At 40.0% G+C, this 27,844-nt stretch overlaps 1 protein-coding gene across 2 annotated transcripts; it reads right to left on the bottom strand.

The window, feature by feature from the left end:
• Window positions 1-1,313: 1,313 nt before the first annotated feature.
• Window positions 1,314-26,903, bottom strand: mst1rb (macrophage stimulating 1 receptor b). 2 transcript variants are annotated; one of them, XM_008410478.2, is made up of 21 exons: window positions 26,645-26,903; window positions 21,006-22,310; window positions 16,950-17,126; window positions 15,761-15,883; window positions 14,786-14,956; window positions 13,059-13,219; window positions 11,900-12,035; window positions 11,645-11,781; window positions 10,151-10,327; window positions 9,905-10,004; window positions 9,586-9,804; window positions 8,688-8,834; window positions 7,397-7,550; window positions 7,067-7,156; window positions 6,221-6,436; window positions 6,046-6,126; window positions 5,756-5,937; window positions 5,244-5,353; window positions 4,985-5,150; window positions 4,057-4,193; window positions 1,314-3,275 (listed from the first exon to the last, which is right to left on the bottom strand). In XM_008410478.2, the coding sequence occupies exons 2-21, from the start codon at window positions 22,206-22,208 to the stop codon at window positions 3,038-3,040; spliced, it is 4,125 nt and encodes a 1,374-aa protein (XP_008408700.1). In that variant the 5' UTR covers window positions 22,209-22,310; window positions 26,645-26,903; the 3' UTR covers window positions 1,314-3,037. The 2 variants fall into 2 exon arrangements, with proteins under 2 accessions (XP_008408700.1, XP_008408698.1); XM_008410476.3 differs by having other exon boundaries at window positions 21,006-22,267.
• Window positions 26,904-27,844: the final 941 nt, after the last annotated feature.

Raw genomic sequence — 27,844 nt, 5'->3', positions numbered from 1 at the left:
TATCCGTGAAGGTTTCAGAAGTATGTTGAGCAATATTAGTAAAACATGAATGTGGCAGCGTCATGTTTTGGGGAAGTTGGATGGAGCTGAATACGAGGCAATCCTGGAAGAAAACCTGTTAGAGGTTGGAAAACATCAGATGATATTCGAGCAAGAGACCAGTCAGAGCTTACAGTTGAATGATATTCATGCGTTAAAATGGCCCAGTCAAAGTCCCAAACCACATTGAATTAAGAATATGTAGCAAGACTTGAAACTTATTCTTCACAAGAGCTCTTCAAACCAGTCTGACTGAGCCTGAGGCGACTCGTGGTTTGTTACAACTCGCAGCTCATCGCTTCTTTGTAGTACAGACACAAAACAGACTAAATTTACTCCGAAATAAAATCCTAACGCTAAGCTAGACATTTGAGGAAAACATTTCATTTTGTACAGTTAAAACTCGCCTCAGTTCCTCGGAGTGCAGTCGCAAAATGTGATGCAACACAACAGTAAGCATGTGTTGATTTATCCAGCTCAGGTTTCAAAATGGCCCATATTTATTTATGAGAAATGCCCGGCCTCACTCAGTGTCTGACTTTAACCAACACCAGCAAACTTATGTAATAACAGAAGAGGAAACTAGACAGACATTGGTGTCTAAGTTTTGGGATTCTCACCAGCCTCACATATAAACACGCTTTTGAATGGTTAGGATTGGCTCACTCTGTCTAAATCAAGTATCTTGGGGTTGACTTGTGTTTTTGGCAGCAGGATGTATGATTTTTTTTTTCCACTCCACCGGTTTTGTCCAGAGTCAGGATTGGATTCTATAGAAGGTGATGTCTATTTACATCGCAGGGAGTTGCTGCTGCATGTCGGTGAGGCGTTTAGAACATTGATGAGATTTTTTTCAGCCTGGTCAGTCCTACATCTTATTTGTTTGAAATTTAAATTGGTCTGTCCTGATATAGTGTGAAGAGAGGAAGAACTTTAGTTGTTAAAAGTGCTCTCAGGTTTTAATACCTTGCACGGGGCTTACAGTTTGTCTCCAAAAGAAGGGGCGGAAAACCTGATTCAGTCATGTTGCAACACTGCTGTGAAAATGATTAGCATACCCCACAAAATGACAGCTTGAGCTGTGCAGCTGGGAAGCAGCGAGTCGGTGCCAGGAAGTCCTTATTGATACTTTAGTGACCTCTAGTGGAGAACTTTGAAATCTGTTCCCTGCTGTAGTGTAACACCAGGCACACAGATGCAGAAGAAGAAATTAGTGTAAGAAAACGTAGCTAGTTTGTTGAAATTCCCAGAACTCAACAACACGACAGCCAACCTACAAACAAATAAATATTTTATTACACTATTTCAAAGACAGAAATATCAACAGACTAACTTGCTCATCTTTTATTTACACTGAAAAAAAGACAGAAAATGTAAGAATGCATTTAACGTGACGCTATGGTAAAAGTGTACCACATAGTAAAATAATATTTTACTCGCCGTTGTGTGGAATAACTGAAACTACAGTCGTCATATTGACACGAATAACAGGAAAACAGCAAAGTAAAAAATATTCCCATACTATTTGCTTAGCACTAACAATAACTTTTATTTGAAGTTTTGTTAAAAAAAAAAAAAACATGGCAAAGAGCGGCTAACCTATAAAAAAAGCCATCAAGCTAACCATTAGCTAGCTAAGTAAGAAGCAGTCTGAATTTAAAGGCCAGTGTGATGCAACAGGCCTTCACTGTGCTAAAGAACTTGTTGGCAAACTAACATATTTTTCCTTTGTTGGTATATTGGCACTACATACTGTAATGTGTTAAACTTGTACTGTATAACTACTCTATAGTGATGTTTAGCAGCATTAAAACAGTGTTAGTCGGCTAGTTAGATAGCCAGCTAGTTAACGGGTGAGTAACAAACAGCACAAGAAATCAGAACATTTATGTTTGGTTAATTATGTCCCCCTAAAGCTTATTAGTGATCAATTCTATATCATTGGAAAGCCGTTATGCCAATACTAAACCGTTTTTGGCAGAGGTTGTGTGTGATGGTGTGGGTCAGCTTCCCCCTCGCTGAAATTTATCATTGAAGGAAAACTCAATTTTGATAGATACTAAAATATGAGATTCTGCAACCAGTGGAAATCACACATTTCTATGTTTAGAGGCCCAATTCTGCCCTGCAATATGTCAGAACAGATAGGTCTGTTCCTACTGTATCAAACATTATTAAGCTATAAATGCTTAACAGGTCCAACTCAATCAATTATGAAACCACAGAAATCTTCATTTATTTCAGTAATTTAAACTCAAAGAGGAAACTCAGATATCCTTACATACAGAGTGATCGGTTTCAACCATTCAGTTCTAGGGTTCCACCAATTGCATTTTTCTGTTCGATCACCTATCTTTAGAAAGCCTGACCTGCCGATTCAGATTTTGGCTAATACTGATTGTTTTTCTTTTTGTCTGAAAAGTTTCTAAATATGCTGGCAGAGGCAAACGGGACAGTGGCTGATTTTCAGCCATTTGTGGAGGGCTGAAAATATGGTCTGTTTCACATGTAAGTATCAACTGATCTCCAAAATGTAAGGAAATTGGTGCGATTTACCAACCAACTAATTTCTCTGGGCATACCCATGTCATTCTTTTTGTTTTGATAATTATCAACCATTAAGAGAAATAAATGCTTGAAATATATACCCGGGAGTGAAATGAGTTTCAGTTTTTGTGTTGAATTATTTTAAATAAAAAAATTTTATTTTCATTTTTTTATGAAATTCTGACTTATGGAGGTGCTGCTGTATGCAAAATACACAAAGGATGATACTTTGACCCACAGAGGCAGCTTTGAGACATGACTAATGTTTCTACGTTATTAAATAGAAAAACTAACAGCTTTTGGTGTTGTTCAGGTAACCTGCAGTCTCTTACTATCACATTCATGTCCTCAGACAGTAAGAAGGTACTTTGTTTTTCCTGCTTTGACATAAAACACACAAATGTGTCAGAGGTGAGTGTTTTTTTGTTTGCTTGTTTGTTTGTTTTCTGCCTCAGGAAGAGGCCGAGTCTGAGCCGGAGTCTTCGACGTCCGTGGAGTCGTACTCGTCGGGGGAGTCTGTGAGAGCGGGGTACGGCCGCGGCTGGTCCAGGTTCACGTAGGTGATGTTCAGGCTGATGTAATGCTCTCCTTCCAGGCTCGACAGGATGGTGGAGACGGCCAAAACCAGAGTGGCAAAGCTGGGCCTGAGCTCTGGATCAGGATCCCAGCATTGGAGCATGATGCGATATCTGGAGAAAAAAAAAAAAAAAGAGGACAGAGTGTAGATCAGGGGTGTCCAAACGTGTGGCCCAGGCGCTATTAGCAGCCAGAGGAGGGGTTTTGTGAGGCCCCTGACTGCAGTTCAGGAATACTCAGGGCAACACGGTGCATCCCAAGTGGCCCCATTTAGTCCGCTTCAATCAAAATCCACTTCATTTGTCTAGAAAGTCCAGTTCGTTTGGGGATCTGTGAATGCTCAATTGAACTCAAATGCGAACCAAAAAAAGCAAACTCTAGTCTGGATAAGAACTTAGGTCTGGGTTTAATAAAGTGAATTCTGGCTCGGTTGGAATGCTCCAAAAGCAGGAAGCTAACTGTAGTCATAAATTTATTAATGGATTAGTGTAATTTTGTGAGAATGTTTGTTGACGGCGTGTGTGACAAAACCTGGGTGGAAAATACAGGTGAAACGACTGTTAGCTTTACCTCTCAACCTGGTCATTACGGTTAGGAACAGTGTTTAGTGCAAAAAAAATGTATCATTAAACCTGCTAAAACAAAGAAGTGTGTCACTGAGTTTGTTTTCAAAGTGCGTCGTACACATTAACTCCCCAAAAACATTTCATAACCATGTTAGAACAAGAGTAGTGGACAATTTACCACTACTGGGTTACCATTTGAACAGCTTGTTTCCGCCGGTTGGACTTTGTGTCCAGATCTCCTGCACTGTGCTTGTATGGGGGGCTTACTTTATTTCCTATTGGGAATCCACAGTGCTAGCAGCTAATTGCTATCATTCGTGTTACTCACAGTGGATCAGGGCAGTACTGTGGCTGGGGAAGCCTCCTGCCTTTCAGTAAGTAATGCGTTATGTCATAAGGGTCCACCTCTGGGTAGGGGCTCGCTCCTCTGGTCAGCATTTCCCACATCAGAACACCAAAGGACCACTGCAGGAAAGAACAGGGGGGAGCAAACAGTCAGACACATGCAGAGTCCCACATGGAGGTCCTGGCAAAAGTATCCACACACAGTTAATTCACAAGATTGAACTGAATTCAGAACTTCAGTGATTAAAGTTCTGGAGAAACTTTCAGGCAGGGTTAGATCATAAAACAATATCCTAAGTTTTGAATGAGAAATACTGGGAAAAGATGGACATAAATATTTTTTGTTCCACTTCACAAACATGGATGATTCTGTGGTGTTTTATCACATATTATCATCCCAAAAATAAACACTGCAGTTTGTGATTGCTACTGAGGATGATATATCAGCACTAACACCGACATCGGTCGAAATTCAGAATTTTTTAACAAATCAATCTGTAAAAAATGAAATAAAGGACCAACATTAACGACCAATGTTGATCTCCATCTTGTTATCCTTTGTTTCTAGAGATGGTTTGTCATGTGGTTTTTGTTTGGTTATGTGACGCTGATGCAGCAAAGGATTGTGGGAAATTTAACTGAAACAGAACAACATTGTCAGCAATGTGGTTATTTTTTTTCAAGATGTCAAAAGGATAATAAAAAGTAAAATATGTATCGGTAAGTATTGGTTAATAACGATGTTAATATGGGATATCGATATCAGCCCAAATTTCCATATTGGTGCATTCCTAATGGTAGCAACACAGAATATGAAAAAGTTAATTGATTATGAATACTTTTGCAAGATATGCCAGATCTAGCATAAACATGTTTAACTCTTCGGTATCGTCCTCTTTCATCCCACGTACCACGTCTGACTTGGTGGTGAACTTCTGCGTCTGCAAACTCTCGATGGCCATCCACTTGACGGGCAGCTTAGCCTTCCTGTGATCCTGTACGCTGTAGTATTCCTTATCAAAAACGTCTCTGGCCATGCCAAAGTCCGCCACCTTCACCGTGTACGACTCATCCAACCTGAAGGCGGAACAGTGAGCTTATTGTCCCTTGATTCACTGATTTTAGCAAGAGGTCAAAGTCTAATAGCGCTGACTGACGTTAGTTTCTTACATGCAGTTGCGCGCAGCGAGATCTCTGTGGACAAACTTCTTGGTTGCCAAATACTCCATCCCCTTGGCGACCTGCAGCCCGAATCCGATGAGATCCTTTACGGTCGGGTTCTTAAAAAAAGAAAAAAAAATTAAACAAAAGAAATATGTTACTCATTGGTTAGCAGATAGCTGCATGAAAACAGACTAATTCAATCAAATAATGCAGCCATTTCCCTGCTGCTTGAGTTCACTTTAAGATTCATTTTAGTTGCTTTTAAAAGTCTAAAGCTCAATAAATCAAAAAAAATTCTTGTTCTTTACTTGATATTTGACTTCGTTTTTGTATTTTTTTCCAACCTTTGACACACTAAGATTTTTTTCTTTTGCACACTAAGATTTTTTTAGTGTTTTATTGATCTTTTTTTCTTGCCTTTCCATATTTTGAATGTTTATTAATTTTATCTGTACTGCAGCTGCTGTTGATTTTTGTTTTAATGCTTGATAGTTATAGCAGTAGCAGTTCGATCACACCCTCTTCTCGCAGCGTATGAAGTGCCGCAGGTCTCCGTGTTTCATATACGGAAGCACCACCAGGGGGAGCCCTTCCTGCGGCAGGAAGATGCCCAGCAGAGACAGAACGTTGGTGTGGTGGAAACCCTTCATTATGATGCCCTCTTTCAGGAACTGCTCCACCTCTTCCACATCCGTTATTCCTGGAAAGTTGATAGATTAAAAAAAAAAAAAAAAAAAACATAACTTAGACAATTTGTTCCACTGGATTGACTTTCTAGTTCTCTTGTTAAATTGACAGCAGACTTTACTATTCAAAGACTTGACAGCGCAGTGAGTTTCTCTGTTGCTGGAGTCTGATAAGTAACCATGGTAGACAGTTCCAAAATGGCCTGCAGGGAAAACCACAAACAGAATGAGAAATGCTGACTTTTTTTTTTTTTTTTTGTACCCCTTTGACGTTCATTTTGATGTGGTTCTTCTCACCCTTCCCGATGATGCGGTGGTGCTGCACTATCAGCATCTCAGCAGGAATGAGAACGTCCTTCACCTCCTCCAGCAGCTCCGGTCTGAAGCTGGAGATGGAGATCTTCTCTGTCTGCATGAGAGGGGTGAGGGTCGGATCTCTGTTGCAGGCGGAGTAGGCCAGGCCCCGAAACATCATGGGCCCAATCAAAGGGGTGGGGGGGCTCAGGGAAACGACTGGTGGAAGCACAGATACAGAGGAGTGTCACTGCTGTATCACTGCGGTTTTGGATCTGTAGATTATTTCTGCAAAATTATTAAAACCCCTTCAACTTTTGCACATTTTCTCACATCGGCAACCACAAACTTTAATGTAGTTGACTGGGATTATGAGTCAATGCTCTACAACGTGTCAAGCTGAAGGTCTGGGGGCCAAATTGCTTTTTATGTGGCCCTCTAGACTCTAGAGAGCTTTCACTTCAAAAAGACAAAGTCTTACCAAGTATTTTTGGTTAAGTTTCTAGTGGAAAATATCTTAGTGGACTTGAAATAAGACAAAACTAACTTACAAGTAACTTTTTAGCAAGAAATAAGAGCTGGTTTTAAGTCAATAATTTCAGAACTACTTCCATTGGCAGGTTATTTCACTTATAACTTGGGTAAAAGGTCTTGTTATAAATAAAATAATCTGCCAGTGGTACTAGTACTTTTTTCATCAATATTAAAGAATTACTTACTTAAAACAAGCTCGTAGTAATATAACTTTTTTCTCGTAATGTTATGACTTTATATGTGTAATTTTATTTTTATTTTGTTTCTTCTTGTTGGCAAAGGTCTGAGGGGTGTGAATACGTTTTGTAGAGTTACCTCTCCTGTAGTCTCCCGTGGGAGACAGTTCCACAGTGTTGGTCACAGAGCGAGTAGCAGAGTGGGACAAACGGGCTTCTATCATTGAGGCTGAAAGACATTTCACAAAGTTTTTGTTGTTGTATTGTTTTTAATCATCAACCCCCCCACAAAAAAGTAAAGCGCATGGACATCCGGTCAAAAACTTGCGTTGTTCTAGTTGAAAGACTTTTGTAACCCATTCAAGACTCCAATCCATACCTAGCGACAGTTTTATAAACAACTCTGATCAAGGTCCACACAAGAAAGAGAGGCAGAGAGGGAGAAAAAGAGAAAGAGAGAAGGACATACCTTTCTTTTTCTTTCTCAAATGTTTCATCACAACAAAGGCCAGCACAGCCCCGGCCACCAGAGCCGCCAGGATTCCCAGAACTATCCCCACCATGTAGTGGTTGTTGACCCTCACCACCATGCCAACATTATGAACCTGGCCGTTGATGGAGATCTGGAGCGCAGAGACAACACACACACACACACACACACACACACACACACACACACACACACACACACGCACACACCCCCCCACACACACACACACACGCACACACACACACACACACACACATGCACACGCATACTGCAAGTGTTATTATTTTTGCACATATCTTCTTTTTGATGCTAAGCACTACCTTGCAGTCCTCCAAGTGTTTAAAGCAAAGCTGTGTTTCCTGAAGCTTAAAATGCTTGACCTGAAAAATGAGAAGTTCTGTGGTGTAATTTGACACCATTGTTTTTGCATTTAGAGGGGAGAAGATATCAGTCATGGTCAAAAGAAAGTACACTCAGTCAGTTCTAGGGCTTAACAAAAAAATCAAAGATCAAAAGCCTAGTGTAAAACATTTGGGTAAATTTTCTACTGAGACATAATGGACACCTAAATCAAGAAAACTGTGGCGGGAGTTCCATCCATCCATCCATCCATCCATCCATCCATCCATCCATCCATCCATCCATCCATCCATCCATCCATCCATCCATCCATCCATCCATCCATCCATCCATCCATCCATCCATCCATCCATCCATCCATCCATCCATCCATCCATCCATCCATCCATCCATCCATCCATCCATCCATCCATCCATCCATCCATCCATCCATCCATTTTCTTCCGCTTATCCGGGGTCGGGTCGCAGGGGCAGCAGCTTCAGAAGGGAGGCCCAGACTTCCCTCTCCCCAGCCACTTCTTCCAGCTCCTCCGGGGGAATCCCAAGGCGTTCCCAGGCCAGCCGAGAGACGTAATCCCTCCAGCGTGTCCTGGGTCTTCCCCGAGGCCTCCTCCCGGTGGCGGGACTTGATTAACATTTTTTATTGAGTACCAGAAACGTGCAAATACAAAGATTCCACCTGGAACCTTTTGGCTACAGTCTGACTAGCTCTGAACTTCAGCAAAATCTATTGTATGACTAAAAAATTCCAGCTAAATATTTTCTCAGTCACTGCCCTCTTGTTCCCTCTGTCACGCTTAAACCTGAGTTAAAGGTCAACTAGCAGAGTGTTCAATATGTGCCTGAACAGATTGCCTTCACAACATGATCCTGGAAGGTAACTTTTCCATAAAAACACAACCTGACCAACCTTCACTGGAAGTCCCTCGCTGGGAATGGTGATGTTTTTAGGGATCCTGCAGGTTATCTCATTATCCAGGACTTTGGCATCGCAGTCGACATCGGCCACCGTCATGACGATGGTCATGCAGGAGCTCACCAGGTTCAGTTTCTTATGCTGACAACAACAAGTCTAATGAAGAACTTAAAAAGATACTGTATACTCACCGGCCACTTTATTAGATACACAAGTTCAATCACTCAATAACATGAGTAGGGAAGTAGCAAATCACATGGCAGCGATCGGATACCCCTGGGTATTTAGATATGATAAAGACTTCCGTGTGAAGGTCAAACTGAGCATTAAAATGGGGAAGAACGAGGATTTAAGTGACACCATCTTTCAGGATTATAGAGAATGGTCTGAAAATGAGACAACGTGCAGAGACTAGATCCCTTCAATGGGAGAAATCCCACAGCCCGCAGTTTAATGGGATTAGAATCCAGCGGAATTGCATAAGAGGGCAATGGCCATGTTAGCAAAGAACTGAAGGCTGTAAGGAAAGGTATGATTTTCCTCGCAAAAATTTGACAATAACCGATTAGAAAAATGTCGCATGGTCCAATGAGTCTTGATTTCAGCTGGCATTTTTTCACAGGACTGGGTCAGAAAGATGGTGTAATGGAGTGGAAGATGCTGTTTTGGTGAAACTCTTCGCAGCAACTAAACATTTAAACACCACTGCCTGTCGCTGCCTATGTTTGTTCCTTTGTGACGACAATGTACCCGTGTTTTGATGGACACCTCCAGTGGAAAAAATACAAACCCACAACCCAGTACTAGTGACGTGTACCTAATGAAGTGGCCGCAAAGCATTTAATTCCAATAGAATATTGTCAGAGTAATTATAAATAAGCTAATCACTTACGTGAAGGGACACTTCGTCAAACCCAGGATACAAACTGAGCACATGTCCCTCTGTTTCAAAAGGAATGGGTTCTCCATAGGGGTGATAGGAGAACTCTTTGTTCCAAAGGCCCACAGCGCCGTCCATGTCAAAGGACAGCAGGCCCTCCTCGCTCTCATCCCTCTGGAACGCTGGAGTGATGCATTCCATCCGGGTGGGCAGGGACTTCCCAAAGCACTCCTAGAGCCAAACACCGGGGCGAAACTTTAGCTCTCAGCACAAGGTAAAAATTAATAACCCAAAAGGATCACACGCCCCTTAAAAAACAGTCAAAACGTACCGTTATTACTGCTCTGAGGTGGCTCTCGTTGGGCTTAAAGCGGATTACGGTGCGGTAAACCGAGTCGAGGTTCTCCCCTTCGATCACGATCTTTGAACCTCTACGTTCAGAGAGGAGAACAAAGACGTTTGCGTTTTCATTCCAAGATAGTAAAGTCATGCTAAATTCGACATCTTCCACGGTTTGACATCCTTTTATGTTCCAGATAAAATTATGTGCTTGGGCTGAGGTCTCTGTGTGGCCAACCTGTGAAAGCTGCAGTCGGGCAGCACGTTCGTGATCTTTGGCGTTTCCTTGTAGTAAAACACCTTTGTGTTGGGGACTTGAGATTTGTCGATGAAAACGCTCAGCGGGACATCCCTCACCTCCGAGATGGCCTGGGACAAGCAGATGATGGACGAAACATTGGCTACCGATTTGGACCTGAAGAAACAAAAATGTGAATTAAACTGAAATGCTCTCCAACGTTTAACCCCAGTTTTCCCATTAGGTGAAGATTACAGTAAAATGAATTGAATTATTCCTCTGCCTCAGTCAGCGGATTTCTAACTAGTAATTAAAGCATGTTTGAACAAGTTTGACTGTTAGGTCACAGCAATAAAATGTATGAGCAAATATCATGTCTTTGAATCATCCAGCAATTCAAGGCCTTAAAGGGATCATTCATAAATGAGGCTCTGCCTGAAGGTTATAAGCAGCTAATATCTTTTCTGCAGTAGATAACTCTTGGTGTCCTAGTACAAACCCAGGCTGAGGCTGGTAAGAGGGGCCAAGACCTAAACATGCTTTTTATAGCCTTTAAACAACTCGCAACTTAAAAAATTAAATGGGGATTTATGGAAAATACCTGCAAACGACTGTCACGTTTGCATTAGGTGGGTATGTACATAGAAACTAATGATTATTTACTGAGAAAATGGGCATGGGAGGCTGTGTGCCACCAATGAGCTTCCTGAGTGAAATATATACTGAGAAGGAAACATGTAAAGCATCTCCAGTCAGAGTGACTATCCAAATGCATATTCTGTTCTTGGTACGCGTTTCACACTGGAAGGTCACTGACGGCACCAGGTACAGCTCTGACTCTAGATTTTCTGTGGGAACAGCAGCGCTAATGCAAACATGGAAATGGTTTGAAGGTCATTAAAAGAGCATTTCAACAAATCAGTGTTCAGTTTTTGGCACTTTAGTTGTTTGAAGATGCTAGAAGTCTGCCTTCTCAGATTAGCTGTTAGCTTTAGCCTCTAGGACCAAATAATCTGGATGAACAGTAAATGAAGACTTGAAAAGAGTTACCATAAGTTAAAATAATATGTTTAATGCAAACATGAAAATGGTTTAAAGGTCCTTAAAACAGAATTTCAACAAATCAGTCTGCAGTTTTTGGCACTGGAGTTGTTTTAAGATGCTAGAAGTCTGTGTTTCAGAGGCTAAAGCTTAGCTTTAGCTGTTAGCTTTAGCCTCTGGGAGCAAATAATCTGGATGAACAGCAAATGAAGCCATAAAAGGAGTTATTGAAATTTCCAGTAACTTGTTCAACGCATATGTGAAAATGGTTTGAAGGTCATTAAGAAAGCACTTGCCCACACTAGTGTGCGGTTCTTGTCACTGGAGTTGCTATAAGATGGTAGAGGCCTGTTTGGTTGTGGCCCCAGTGGGAACAGACATAACCTTAAGCCCCTGGAACCAACTTATCTCAATGCTTTTTGACATTTAAAAATATCCATTTCCATTGTTCACCTTCTCATATGGCAGGGTACTTCATTCAGAGTGACTCTTCTGTTCTTTCCAGCATCTAAGTGGAACCCAGTGATCGTGATGAGCGTTCCTCCGACACGCGGTCCGTAGTTGGGCTGGATTTCTGTGATGTTTGGAACCTACAGGGAAAGAGACTCTCTGTTTTGGTTAAAAGGTTACTTAAAGCAACTTTATTTACATGTTAGTCACTATGAACAGGTAATTTTCCGGGTCTGACAGAAGGATGAGTATAGTTACCACAAACGTGAACCCTGGTGCTTCAGCCTTGCCATCAATAGAGTAACGGCCCTCCACCTTGCCCTCATGCACGTCCACTGTAATGTTGACCGGCTTGAACGGCTCAGAGGTCCCAGACCGAATCTTACACACTAAACTGACAGAAGCAAACGACAGACAAACATCAGCGAGTCATCAGCAAACAACCTGCGTCTGATTTTAGCGACAATATCCTGTTTTTAAAAAATGGGTAAAGTTTCTCTTTGCATAGAAACAGTCAATTTTTTGTGAGTACAATATAATTTTACAAAATTTTAGGGGATGACAAATTAACTAAATAAACTATGATAATGGTTGAGATTAAAAAATAAAATTATAAGCTGCCATGTTAATTTTTTAGGTAACCTTATGAGGATGATCAAGGACAATAACATGTCAAAAGTAGTGCACAGCGTCCTTGTAGTGTCAGTCCTTTGTATTTGTTTTGAACAGGAAAACACAAAACTGTTTTGTTTCTACAATAACAAGTGAGTGGGAATCGGATTGCAGGTGAAACTTTTTGGGGGGAGTTAGGGAGAAGGGGCGGACATGTTTGGGAATGTAGCTCTGGAGTGAAGGACAAGTTTTGTGCAAAGTTATCCAAACTTATAAAAATTCCTAGCGGTACAATCACACTTCAATGTGTACCTACTCAATTCAAACATCCTCTGAAAGCCTTTGTAGTTCATAAATTGTAATTCTTCAACAGCATCCAATATTTTTTTTTTGTCATATTCACTCATTGATGCCTAAATTAGTTTTACTTTTTCATGTTGCTGCTTCAGCGCTCTTCATACTCGGCAGCTATGTTTCCCCTGTATCTTTAATGACCATCCTTTCACAGTGATGGTGGGCACAATTGCTCCATTTTCTCACAATCTGCCAAGATTCTCTTTATGTATGACATTAACATGCATTGTCCTAATTTAAATAAATAAATTAGGGAATGAAAAGATGAGATTTGTCTGAGTAAAAGTGAGAGGTAAGAAGTAAGAGTGGGAGCTGGCAAACCTACGAGAACCTAAAGGTTTCTTTTTTTTTTCTGTCTAGAGAAAATTTTAGTTTAATGTTTTGTATTCTTCCAGAGCGCATTGACTATTAAACAAAGAATGACAGCAGTTAACCCTTCAGGTTCACTCACTGTGTGTTGTTGCATTTGGTTGGAATCACAGTGCAGGCGGTCTGTCCCAGTCGGACCTGGTGGGTCCTGGAGGTGATAGCAGGTCGAAGCGGCGACTGAAACTCCCATCCGCACACCGTAAGCTCCGTTTGACCATCAGGGGGAGCAGTCCTTGGAAAAAACTGCATAAGTAGAAAGAGGAAATTACAGACCTCAATATACAAAGTCAACACCTTACGGCAGTGTTGTAGTACTCGAAATCGGTCTTGGTCTCGAGACCATTTTTTGATGGTCTCGGTCTCGTCTCGGACTCGACCGCATTTGGTCTCGGTCTTGTCTCGGTCTCGGGCGCTGAGGACTCGGCATTTTATTTCAAGACCAGTCGAGACCGCAACTGTGAAAATATCACTAAGCTTACAGCATACTGTCCAGTTTATTTGTTAACATCTTTGTTTTCAGTGGATGCAAAACGCACCGATTAAAATCCAAACAATAACGTGTTTCTGTTACTCCCCCTCCCCACCTTTCACTCGCAAGCGACTCTGAGACATGCGCAGTGGTTTCCTCTGAGCGGCAGAAGATCTGTCTAATTGTCAGAAATAGAATTGCGCTGCATAAATCACAAGAAATCCAATGGCCACAACTAACTCAGCAGCGCTTCGCTTTCACAGACGGTGGGGACTACGTCTAATTTTTTTTCGTCACTTAGAAAAGATGCTCAAACAAAGGTAAGCTCCGTTGACGTGATATTAGCAAAGCTAGCTGTACAAAGACACATAAGCATTTGTGATGAAAAAACAGTTGTCACTCACTGCGCTGAATTATTGTGCGGAGGTGTTGACTGACTTATCGCATATATGGGTGTCCAAAAGTCTGCAATATAGATATGTGACATTCAGGAACAGCCTGATTCTTCTGAATGGTTCTTTACTTAGAAAATAGAACTGGAGTGTCACTGAGAGCCGTTCTTTGTTCTTGTAATGCTTTGCGTACACTGCAGTAGTAGCCATCATTATTTTATTTAATCATGTGCATTGATATTTTTTTAATTAACAAATAAATAAAACACAAGAACGAAAGAGTACACAGAGCATGCACATGATTGTTTTCATTCAAAGTGGCAGGTGTAATGTCTGCCATGGTGTCAGACTACCTGGCTTCATGTAGCCAGAGAGAGGGTGAAAACAGTCACGGTGAGCGCCTTGTGCTTGGTTACTTCTTTGTTGCTCCTTGGTCAGTGTTCATAGTTGAACGTTATTTACCATCAGGACATTGCCTCAATTGCTATGTGTAATGGTGCAGACAGTGATGGTTTCTGACATGAGCAATATGGGCAAACACCCAGGGTGTTATCTTTTTAGGGATGGCACGAGACCACCACGGATTGTAGCACAAAGATGGAAGCACTTAATTTTAATATTGGTAAAATTTATTAAGTATTTAATATCTAGGTGTTTTTATGGGAATATGGATTTGTCAGATCAACTTGAGAAGCAATTTTGATCATATTTCACATTTTATCGTGTCATTTAGCGCAGGCCGCTGGTCTTGGTCTTGACTTGGTCTCGACTTCCCTCGGTCTTGGTCTCAACTTATTCTCGGATCCTAAAAGTCTTGGTCTTGTCTCGGTCTCGATACGCTCTGGTTTTGGTCTTGTCTTGGTCTCAGGTTTGGTGGTCTTGACCACAACACTGCCTTGCGGTGTTAAAAGGAGACACCTGTATCTTTGATCGCAGCCCAAACCTCACCCCACTGATCCCGGGCGGACAAGATTCATTCCTCCAGCGGCTGTGGCACTCACTCTTCCACGAACACACTCCAGAGCACCAACCGCAGCCCATGAACTTCGGGGCCGTCAGGCACGTGACACAGGTCATGAAGTGCTGGCAGCCTGGGCCCCTCTGGGGCACCTGAATCATCTGAACAGTGAAATCAGTCGACTCATTCAAAGACTGCTTCATTCTGCAACAGTTCATTCAGCACTTCAGACACAGCTTTTCTATTTTAGCTTGTCTAAAAATAATAGAATAGGTAGATACACAGCAAATAGACTCACACAAAGATAGAATATAAAATATGTACAAAAAAGCTGAATAAAGAACAAAAATGCTGTACAGTAAGGGAAACATTTCAAAAGTCATGTAGTTATAAAAAACACAACTACATCTAATAATAGTGAGAGTAAGGACATAGTTGCATGTTTTGGTTAACTTACAATAGGATTCAAATCCCAAAGAATTGACGTTCTGATTACTATATGTGTGAAACATTCTGTTTTAAACACATTTGAATTTAACTAAACTAGATCAATTCAAATGTTTAACTACTTTAGTTAAATTCAAATGCATTACTTAGTCAGAGACGAGAAGAGGAAGAAAAAATGAAATGTCAACAAAATAAGTTTCTAAACAGAAGCTGTTAAATGTTGATAACTGGTGCTCCTTTGCATAGTTTTGGTAGAAAAGTCTTGAGAAAGACCAACATGTTTTCAGGATTCCTTTAATATTGTAACAGTTTGACAAATGTAGTAACTGATCCGGTATCTAACATCCATCTACTTTGTCAAAACATTCAGGCATGGACTGAAATAAAACCTTACAGGAACGTCTTTAAACCGCTGGAGAAAAGCTTTACTCCTTCTACCTGAGAGCTCAACTAAAAAAGTGACAGTAATATCAGCTAATTACAATATTTGACCAGAGAAACGGGCCGTTTTACCGTACCTTGTCTCCAACTACAAATAGTAGATACTCCGAGGAGTAAACAGCAGCAATAGAAGACACCCTCTGATTCTCCACCAAGGAGTAGTTGGCAAAGATGTCTGGGCTGGATCTTGTCAACACAAGCTGCACACACAGACGTAGCATAGCATGTGCTAATAAATTCAAAATAAATGTTATTTTTATGGGTGAATATATCCATCCATCCATCCATCCATCCATCCATCCATCCATCCATCCATCCATCCATCCATCCATCCATCCATCCATCCATCCATCCATCCATCCATCCATCCATCCATCCATCCATCCATCCATCCATCCATCCATACATCCATCCATCCATCACTGGTACCTATCAGTGGGTGAAAGGCAGGTATGAGAATACTGTTGACGGTCTCTACTGCTAATGCTACACTAAACTTGTTTTAAACACTGTTTAAGATTTATGGAATTTTATTCTACTTGCGAAAACACAAGAACCAAGTATTTTAAATGATTTCTCAGATTACATAAAGACAAAAAAGCACAATATAAGGTCTAATTAATCATAGGAATGCACCAATTCGGCGCTTCGATACCAATGCCGATATCTGAGCTTTTGTATCGGATCGTATCAGCCGATACATTATTTGGTATCGATACGATTCGATACAAAATAATGGTGCTGAATTGACTTAAGATGTTTAATTTTTTTAAACAAAGACACAAATGTACTGAATGACACATTTATTTGATTACTCTGCACCAGTACAGCACACTTCAATACACCAATAACTTGACAAGCTTGGACAAAAATGTAGAAACAACACAACTTTAATTTGTTCAGTCAGTGCAATTAGGAGTCAAACAACCAATAGAAAAAATAATAATAAAGAAACTGACAAAAAAATAATAGGTTGACTCTCTTGGCCAAACATATGATGTTGAATCGGTGCATCTCCAATCAGTTGTGGACTGGATTACTCTAAGCTAATGATTACAGACTCTTTTAAAGACAGTTTGTGAAGCCTTTGCTCTATTTGTGGAAAAAAAATCCTAGCTTGGTTTTCCTGAATCTAGTGCTAAAATCACAATGTATTGCATCATTTCATGAGGTGAATATACTGTAACTCAACACCCCTTTGCAATTTGCAAAGCATCGTTATTTAGTTGGGTGTTATTTCTTATTTTTTGCAACAATGCGACATACCTGAAGCAGACGTCCAGTTGAGGTTCCAATGTGAGCAACGGTTTTGTTCTCTATGGTCGTCACCAAGAGAGAGGTGAGCAGGACGTTGGTCATCTTCCTGTTGAAGAGGTCCACCCTGTAGTACGGCTTTGACACCATGGTGGGATGGTCGTTGCACGTGGCGTTGTTCTCCATGCTCTGACGCCACCACCAGGGGGAGTAAACAGAGAGGAAACAGTGATCAGAAAAGTAGGCAGTCTTTACATTCTAACATTGAAATGCTGACAATGTCTACAAACTTCAAAAACACGTTCACCTCCCCGCTACTGAAAGAACAAGCATGCTTTTACTGGAGTTGCTGCTTTCAGGGTCAGATATTACCGAACGTCATTCAACAGCTAGACAAACAAACCCATCTGCTCCTAAAGACTGCGTGTTAATACTTACAGGCAACTGTTTATAGGCAATTTAAAGACAAATCAGCAATCATTTTTATGTTACCTTGACGAAAACAATACAAGCCTGACAACTGGGCATGTCAGGTTAAAGCCAGCGTCATAAAAATGATGCATTATCCACCTTCAAGATTTGATCTTTACAAGCTGACACATGTGCCCAGACTCAGATGGAGACGTGGGGCAAGGTGTGCTTGTCACCACGACGACCATGAGAAAAAGACCCGGCACACCAGATGCACAAGATGATAATGTGATTAAGTAACAAGCCGTGATAGATGATCAGATGATGCAGAGAGATCGTCTTGCAGATAGCAACAGAGCCCAATTTAGATCTAAACTTGACTAAAAGCAGCTCACTGAGAGAACAAATGCTTGTTTATTGCAAAAAAAACAGCCAAAAAAGGTAAAAGTTAATGACTATAAATGGTATGAACTTTGGTTTTAGTAATCTCCATGGAGAATTACATTCCAATATTCTGATTACCTTAATGTGATCGATCAATGGAGTAATGGGAGTACGTGGGCTTCTATTGGGAAAGGGTTTGTTTGTTTCCACTACTGGTTGCTGTGGGAACACTGGCAAGCAAAGAACACCATAAAGAGACTTCAGAGATGGGTGTTCTCACATCAGGAGAACATCTTAGGCTCTTTACCATTTGTGTTTCTGTCCACTCCATGTGGCCATCGCTGATTACACACATATCTTAATGTATGTGCTTAAAAAGTTAGGAAGAGTGGATCACAACATGTCCAAAGACAAAGTGTCAGACCTAAAAAAACAGTCTGCAACAGATTAAATTACAATGTCTCATTCTTTAGATGCTCATTGGCTTTATTTCCAGTGCTAGTTTAATTCTGCTGTCGGCGTTGTTTTTATATATATATAGCTAAAGCGGGATTGATGGAGGCTATGATAGAACTGGTTCTTTGCTAGCATTTCTGCTATGTGTAAATGTGACAGTGAGACAGCTCCTACTTTCAGTTTATGAGTTTATGTTCAATAGGTCTACGTTAAGTGACTTAGCAAATACACAGAAGGTTCCTCCTTAACCAGTGGACCAAAACAAAAATGGAATTACTTTGTGAGGACTAAAACTAACTCTGGACACAATCCTCATGGTGAAATGTGTTTTTAATTAAGGATGGGCATTTATTGTAGAGCTTTGGAGAAAAATGTCCATAGTGTGTTAAGAATTTTTTATTTATTGTAAAAACGATACAATTAATGTCTGAAAAGCCCCAAAAACATAAGGGCAATATTTATGAGACTGCTATGAATTTGAACATACATTCTTTTTATCACTACTTTTATTATCATAATAAGTTCCAAATAATGTGATAAAAAAAAAACTCCAGACCAAAATCCACCTGAAATTTTGTCAAAAATAAATAAATAAATCAACAAACACTTTTCAGTCTCAGGTAATATTTTCTACTCTTCTTTATTAGCACAGGTGGTTTGGACTTTTGAGTGCATTAAAGAGGGTTGGACAACATGTGGCTGGATAAGAAACATTTAGAGTAGAGGAAGCCTGAGGAAAGGAGTTTTCATTCTAATTTTAATAAAAGACAGACTATCAGAAACATTACAAACACTGTTTAGTTGTAACATAACTGCATAACTTCAAAACAGACCATTATGAATAATAAAACTTAGTTGTGAAGTTACTAAGGATCTTGTGTTTAAATTGCTAACTAAAATGAAGTAACATCCAAACTATAAAATATTGTTGCAAAAGTTTCAGTCGTAAAATTTCCCATGAATTCTCCAAGACAACTGTTTACATGGGATTTAATGGAAAAGGTTGTCTCACCACAATCCCCACATTGCCAGTCCTCCTCCCTACTGGTAGCACTGGTGCCAAAGCAGAGAAAGCATGTATGCTATGGGAAATATGCATGGGAATTGGGAAAATAAGCAGCCTTTTTCTAAGCTTTCCCCTGGAGAATTAACACACCATATGCTGCGAGACGATTATATCCTAAAAAATATGCAATCTTCTGTACATCACTCAACTGTTTCATAAAACAATAAAACAATAGTAATAATAATAACAAGAAGCGGGTCACACCCTGAGGATGTCGCCAGGTTTTTCACATGACAATAAGGAAAACAGGAAATGGTTTTATGAACACCTGTTAGTTCAAATTTAAACATTTCCCACTCCTTCCCTGTAAAGTGCACAAAACAAAAAAATTTCTATATATTCCAATTTGCCAAATTATTTTTTTTTTAAATGGTCTAAATCTGAATTTATATTTTCTTATTAAGTCTAAATAGCAAAAATACCCCAGGGCACTTCACCAATTACAGAGTGAGGCACAATGTAACGAGTGATTAAGAGAGAAAGCTGAATTTCTTAACAAATCAATTTTATTTTGAAAAGCATCTTAACAACAAAACAAAAAGTCACTCGCCTAAAGGTAAGTTTAGTCTATTTTATCGTAAGAGTTATTTATTACAGATTTAGTTCGAGAAACATCTGTGGTTGTTATTATAAAACCACAGCTAACGTGGACATATCCTTATGAATCATTAAAACTCCACATCACATAGATGTCCCACGCTAATAAATCAAACACACAGAAAATGTGCAAATTGCCTTACAACCACACGATCTGTCCTGGAAGTACGATTTGTACCATCAGCTAATTTGCCCATGTCCTAAAATAAATACCTCCAGGGAGGGTATTTGTATTTTTCTGCTTTTGCATTTCATTATAATAATAAAAAATAGTTTATGATTTAAAGAGAATAACAAGACATGAAGATAAAAGCGGTTTAACCGTATTTTGCTAGATTGCTTCTGAAAAAAATAATAATAATAATCCAGTGCATGCCCGTGTATAATAAAATGGTCTGAACTTACATAGTGCTTTTCCAATAATTTTGACCACTCAAAATTGTGCTTTACAAAAAGTGCTTTACACTAGAGTAACATTCACCCTTTCTCAGTCACAAACACACTTATACACAGATTAGTAGGTAGTGTTAAGTTAAGTGCCTTGCTCAGTGTGTGGCAGGAGGAAGCTGGAATCAAACGTACAATCTTTCAATCACAAGACAACTACTCTACCCACAGAGCCACAGTCGCTCCAATAATCAAACATGAGAAAAGATGGAGTGGTAAATTAGTGTTTCTCATGAAAACATGGGCTGTGGTGTTGTAAAGTCCAATTACACATTTAGTTATTGTCATGAGAAATTATTATAAAAATAAAGTTTTTTTGTGCAATGAGTACACCACAGGGCGCATTGACAGTGTAAATACTTTACAGTCCTTTGAGTCCGATACACAATTTTCTACTGAACTATAATCTTTGACTAAAATAAGGACAATTATTATATATTAACAGAATTATTACATTGCCTAGGAAAATATGTCCTCTTATAACAAGTAGTATTTTAATTAATATAAATGAAAACGTTATACCTTTATTATCTCCCTTGATTGCCTAAGTTAAAGGTTGTTAATGAAACCTGAGTTTCTGACATCAACTCAAAGTCAAGCTACCATTTCTGCTGTCCATAATTGGAACTGCTGACCTTTCCGTTACATCAAGTATCACATCAATGAGGTGGATTTGTTCTGTTGTTGTTGTGAACCGATAGACTCACCTCGTGTGGACAGCTTTCACACGGCTGGAAGTGGCAAAGCCCTCTGGAGAGTTGCTCTGGTCCAGACTGACAGCAATCATCAACGCCGTCAACGATCGCCTTGTTCACGCTGTCCATAGGAAAGGCGCACAGAGCCGAGTCGTTCTCTGTGACCCCATTGTCATCAGTCACAGCAAACACCCCATAGAGGATGTCGTCCTCCTCCTCCGCCCCCAGTTCCTCTGCCAGCTCCCTGCCGGCCTTGCCAAAATAGGCTGCCTGGACCACGTTGTACACGACGTCCTTGTAGGGCTCGCGAACGTGCCTCCTCCTGCGCTTAGGCTCAAAGCGACACTCCAGGATCAGTTCGCGATACCTCTTCACCTCCCACTCGCTCCGTGGCAGACGACCCAGGCGAGTCTGAAACGGAGATGACTCCTGATCTGGGCTTTCTCTTTGGACCGAGAGGAAGTAGACAAACTCCTGAGTGAAGAAGCTGTAGACATAGTCAATGTGGTAAGTCCTCCGGAGGGTGGGCAGGACAGTAAGGCCTCGAACATCACTATAGAAACCATCCTCTGTGGCCAGTGGTCTGCGGACTGAGATCGACTTCCTTCCGTAACGCTGGGTAACACTATCATTGACAGAGGCAGCAACGAAAAAGTAGACTGCTTGGCCCTCCTCTACCATTGACATTTTGGTACCCAGAGGGCTCGCCACACAGTCTGGACAATAAGCAGCAGAGTTTGCACTCTTCCTGAACAGACACTTAGAGCGAGAAGGTAGTTTTCCGTTTGAGTTCAACTGATGAAAATAGCAAACACCATACTGAGAGCTTCCACAGGAATATAAATACATAAAAGGAGTGTCCAGCACCAACACTTGATTGTCCGTATCCTCCAGAAAGTTGTAATCCTTATCGATATCACATAAGTTGCATATGCGACACTCTGGGCTGCCAACCGGCCCAGTGCGGAGCTCCCAGGCCTTTTCCAGACTCCTGTTGACGGCTTCGATGACATTCTGCGAGGCCACGTAGACTTCCTGGTAAATTGAGTTGTTCACTATGTTCTGAATGGGTCCCTGTGCCTGAAAGAAAGGCATGGTGTAAACGACGGAGAAGTTGACCGGGCTGGGGGTCTGTGAGGGACAGTTGGCCAAGGCAAAGGCCAGCAGAGTCTGGAGCCGGATGCATGTCCCCCACACTGTGGTCCAGTGGACCATCGCCACTCCCAGGTTCAGAGGGGGAACAACACACAGATGATGTAGGACTACCTCCACGCCTGGTGATACAACAAAAACATCCTTAGCACCAGCTAATAACACCTAAAAGGAGAAGGAGAAAACATGTAGTTCAATTGTTAAAGGCATCAGTTTAATTTAGGAAATACAACATCATTCTGTTCCTGTAGGCCTGGTTTAGTAATTCTTGCAGTTTATTTTTTACACATCATCTGGCAGGTGTTAAGTGTTCCACAATTTTTTTAAGATTGATCAGAAATTTGAAGTGGGTGTGGCTGCTATACCAACAAAAGCAGCAGTGGGCAGTCCCTATGAGGACTTCCCTAGAGTTCTGCACTGGAGTTGTTGTAAAGTATGAAATGTCCTGACCAGTTTTTGCTGCCTCGAGTAAACAGTCAAATTTCTTTGTAATTGCACATGATGCACAGGCCTGTACTCAAGGTGGCAAGAACAAGAACAAGTGTTTTTTGTTTTTCTTGCATTTGGAAAGAATTGTTTGTTTTTTTCCTCTGTTCATCTGCGGATGGTCAGCAAGTTGACATTGCTGACCATCCTGCAAGACAAACAGAAGCTGTAAAGATAAAAGTTATAGTCCTGGAACTTATAATCATATTATTCATTTTCATTTCTTCATTCTATTATAAATGGGACCATAAGCATCAACACTCTGGTGGAGACTGATGATAAAAGCATCTGTAGTCATAAAGAGAAGAATTTCCTGTGACTCACCGCAAACACTTAGTAGAAATATTTATGTAATCAAACAGGGAGCTTCGCCAAACGCGACTAAATCTGTTTCTATTGTGACATCCTGAAAACACTAATCTACAGTATGAGTGCTTTCCAAAAGTATCCATACCCCTTAGGTAATTCCACATTTTGGCAGATTACAACAAACTTTAAAGCATACTGCTGGAATTTTATGACAGTCCAGCATAAAAGAGTGCATATAAGATAAGTGGAAGAAAAATGATGCATGGTTTTCAAGCAGATTATTTCTCTTATAACAGGGAAAATGTCTTGTTATAAGTGAAATAATCTGCCAGTGGAACTAGAAGTTTTTTAAAATCAATATTAAGGAATTATTGACTTAAAACAAGCTCCTCTAACTTGTAAGTTAGTTTTGTCTTATTTCAAGTGTATTTAGATATTTGCACTAGAAACTAGGAAAAAAAATACTTTGATAAGATTTTGTGTTTTTGCAGTGTGTTCAGTTTGACTGATCTTGTTTTGAAAAGAAGAATTTCAATCTGTAGATATGCAAAACTCTTAAAAACATAACCAAAAAACAACAAAGCAAATCAATGCAACTATAACTGCAGTAAAAAATGCTTCTGCAAAATATTGACCCTACTCAACAGGTCTTTGCTTTGTACTTCTGCACTGCTTTGTGTTTTCCCATGTCTATTTTTGTCAGTCCAAAAATGGAAATTCTCCAAATTAGTCGCTTTATGCAAGAGAGCAGAGAGCAGGTTAATCACCGCTGCTGAGCTTGAACCCACCGAATCCAAATGTTTCCGTTGGACCCATCTCTGCACAACAACCAACCACGACCCTTCCCTTCATTCTGCACAGACGTCGTCACATGGATCATTAACTCGACACATTACAGTAGAGTCGCATTCAAGAAATCTGGCCTCTCTAGTTTGCATTCCTGTCACAACCTCTACGTGCCTCACAGAGGGGAAAGATGTACGTGAACTCACGATGAGGAGACACAATGTACCTCCTGAGAACTCCCAGGTGAAGAAAGTACTTTTCCGCTCGTTTCACTGAAGGTAATCAGCTCAGAGCGTTCTGTTTAGAAGTAAACAAACTTTATTCAGGCCATAAAAAGGAGATTTAACTCCAAAAAAACACTCATTCTCTACTAAGCAGCGGGACGGAACATTTTGCAGAACGAGAACGTCCTTGCATCAATAATTCATAAGATGCCGCTTATGTCGTGTTACATTTTAACATTTTCATCTCCTTGTGAACCTGAGGTTAAGGTGTGAGGACATGGGTGTACATAGTAACGGCACTGATTGACTTTCTTTCTGACTCACACGGTGAATAAAGCGGAGGAAATGGTTGCAAACTGGTTTCAGCTCATTGTGCTATTTACAGCGTGGCTCTGCAAACTTTTTTTTTTTTAGTCCGTTATATTCCTTCGCTCAACCGAGTCGGTCTCAAGGACGTGACCCGTGGGTCGAGAACGAACTGTCCACCTTGATATTCCACAGCTTCTTCCGATAAATGGCACTCAGGCGAGTGAGGAAACAAAAAAGGAAGGATGTCACGAATCGAAGCAGAGATTTCCACTGGGATTAACGGAGATGAGCTGTGATTAAAACTGTGTCACATTCATATAACGCAGTTTCAAGATCCAGTGTTAAAAGTTTATTAGATTTGAAAGTTTATTGATCTTTATATTACTTGAAAATGGTCTCAAAACACCAATATTATCATTTATCGCAATAACTTCTGGGACAATTTATCATCCAGCAAAATTAGTCATAGTGATAGGCCTGTTCCATAAATCAATTCAAGATTAATACCAAAATTTATATCAAGACACAAAGTTCTTCTGCTGAAAATATGTAAAATTAGACGTCATCTTGTGTAGAGCCACAAATGCTACAAGATCTTTTGAAAAATGACAACATAATCTATGTTGCATATCTACTGTAGAAAATGTGATGTCATTTTAAAGATCAGCCATTTCACTCCTATTTCTAGGTTTTAAAGTAAAGAAAAAGTTGAAAGTTTGGCAGAAAAAAACAGATACATTTCTCCTGTCAACATTTGATGAAATTTATTTCAAAAAGTAAATCTGAAAAACATCACTGGTACTTTTATTGTCATTGTGTGGTGGAAATTCAGTGTAATTGTTCCTTCAAAATACAGAGAAACAGCTAAAGACCTGCATTTGTTATTGAATTTATATTTAAAAACGTGAAATGTTCCTTTATCATTATTAACCACAGTTATTAAGAGCCATTATGGAAAGTCCAAACACCCACTTGCGGTTCTGTAAATCCCAGCTCCAAATGGGACATTATGTTGGCCAAGCAGCTGCAGTGTTGTTCACTGTGATCTCTTTCTCTTCACCAATAGCTTTGTTGCTATTAGAATAACGGATTCTTCCTCTATCAATAACATCCAGGCATATGGAAATTGTGCCCAAGGTTGAATATTTCTCTTTTTTATATTTTTATTTTTTTATTTTTTGGTTATGATGAAGCAGTGTGTATGAGATACTGCGTTACAAAACATCCACAGGTCGTCCTCCGTTTACCTTGAATGTTGTTAATGAACGCATCAGAAGCTTACAAAGCTGAGCTCATCTGAGCTTCCCAACATTACCTAAAGGCATAATGACTTTAGCGTAAATAAACTTCTGAGTTTAAAATAACCCCAAAAAACAAATAAAAAATCGCAATAAAAAACTTAGCAACCGGTTATCCTAAAAGATCTAAAGCAGGAAAGGTTTAGTGTGATTTCAAGGGATTGTGAGGGAAAATGTCTTTCTACAAAATTAGCTTCAATATTTGGCTTTCTTGTGAGAAGGTTTAAGAAAGTTATGATTCATAAACTGTTTTCCAACTTTCTGCTGAGCTCAGCACTCAGCGGTCTGAAAGATATCTACACCTAACGGGAAAGAACAATTAGATGAAATTTTCCCCCCAAAAAAGCTGAATAAATAATGATTCCAAATATGCTCTCAGCAAGCTGCTGCATTAATTATTCAATAATTTTACTAAAATCTATGTATTATCATAAATAACATCAATACAATGTTATTTAGAACATTATTAGAACTGCAGTAATTTATATCTATAATATTTTTGCAGAAGTGGTTGTTGTTTTTGTTTTTAATAACATAAGATCAATTTTAACTTTTGTTTTTACTGCTAAATGGATACCAGACAGACACTAGTATTTTTTCTCGAAATTATCATAACATGTTGAAAACTGTTACAAATTAAATAGGGCTTTAAACTAAATGTTCTTATTCTCATGGTCGCCACTGTTTCTTAATCCAACATTTTACCTTAAGCGCACTTGATCCACGCCAACGGATCCTGGCTGCTGTCCACAGACAGGATGCAAACATCTGAGCTTGAAATCCTGAACCAGGGCAACACCTTATTCTGGGAATTTATTGTGAGTCAGTGGTGTGTGAGGTATGCTGCTGCTGCTTAACCCACTCAATTGCTATCGAATTGATGCAGAGAGATACCAGTAGAATGAAGAATAAGTAGAAAACACAGAGCCAAACAAAGCTTTTCATATCAGCAGCAGTCAGTAATATGTTTACAGCAAAATAAAGAGTTTTAATTTCTTATTTTATTAATTTGTTGTACGACACGAAAATGTTTGACATCATGAATTAGCTTTGTTTATTGTTTTATAAACTAGAGCTGAAAGCGTACCTGCGCAGGTTGGTCCGTATCCTCCAACAACTTTGGATCCTCCGCCCCTGGCTGACAGCGCGCGCCGGGTTCTCATCGGGTCGGGAGGAAAATCACCGCCCTCGTGGGTTGTTGCTTCTCACGTCAAACTTCAAAGCCAGCAAAGCTTCATGTGTAAACTGCTGGTGTCGATGGAAAGCTCCTCCAGCTCGCGCTCCTCCTCTCCTCTCCGCTCCCCCGGACTGACACCGACTGCGAATCCAAACCTGGATTTATCCTCCTTCCGCCGTCTGCGCGCGAGATCCAGGGCCGCCGCCACGGGGTGGGCCGGGAAGGGGGCCACTGTGTTAATTGATTTGTTAATGTAACAAATATATCATAAATGTCTCAGTTAATGTACTCTAAGGTGTTTATCCACTCAGTACCTGCTTGTTGCTTCTGCTTGAATTATGACATTAATGCAGCAGGGCTGTAAACAGCCTGGGGCTCTGCAGAGGCTTTAAGGAAGACTAACTTTCAGTTTGTTGTTTGCTAATTTTTCTCCTGTTTAGGTCAGACAAGTTTAACCAGAAAAAAACGTCACAGCTTTTAAACCAGGTATTTTTATATATATATTATTATTATTTCCTTTATCTAATCCCATTGGGATCTATATCTCATTTGCACGAGAGACCTGGGTATAAAATCTGCAACACACAACAACCTGCTAATGCAAAAGTAAAACAAATTAAACCATATACACAAGTTTAAAGCAAATTACAAAACTGTTTAAAAGAAATAAGATGGATTAATAGAACCACATCATTGCTTTTGACAATATGGAGTAAAATTGAATCAGAAACCTTGATAAAGCTCACCAGGAAAAAAAGCATGTAGTGTATTAACATTTATTAAAGTTCGATTCTCCACTCCTGGTACCTTGATTTTTTTTTTTTCTTAATGAAGTGGTGATCATTCTGATCATATGTTTTTATGTGAAAAGGGACTTTGAGCATCTTAGTCTGAATAAAATGCACCCAGTTTGTCTCTGGTTTTGGAATGGCTTAACCCAATGTCACCAGTAGATCCCACACCTTTGATATATCCCCGCTAAGCTCTCAAAATGGGATTTGCTTCCCAATCCACTCAAGGAAGTTGCTATATCTGCTGTTTATGCACTTTTTCCTTCCACTAAACTCTCTATTAACATGTTTTGGATGCCATCAACTCAGCTCTTTCCCC

This window comes from Poecilia reticulata, chromosome 5 (genome assembly GCF_904066995.2).
Source record: "Poecilia reticulata chromosome 5, P_reticulata-male-v2, whole genome shotgun sequence".
Lineage (NCBI taxonomy): Eukaryota > Metazoa > Chordata > Actinopteri > Cyprinodontiformes > Poeciliidae > Poecilia > Poecilia reticulata.
The sequence above is the reverse complement of the archived record's forward strand: the minus strand, read 5'-3'. Positions and strand labels throughout refer to the sequence as shown.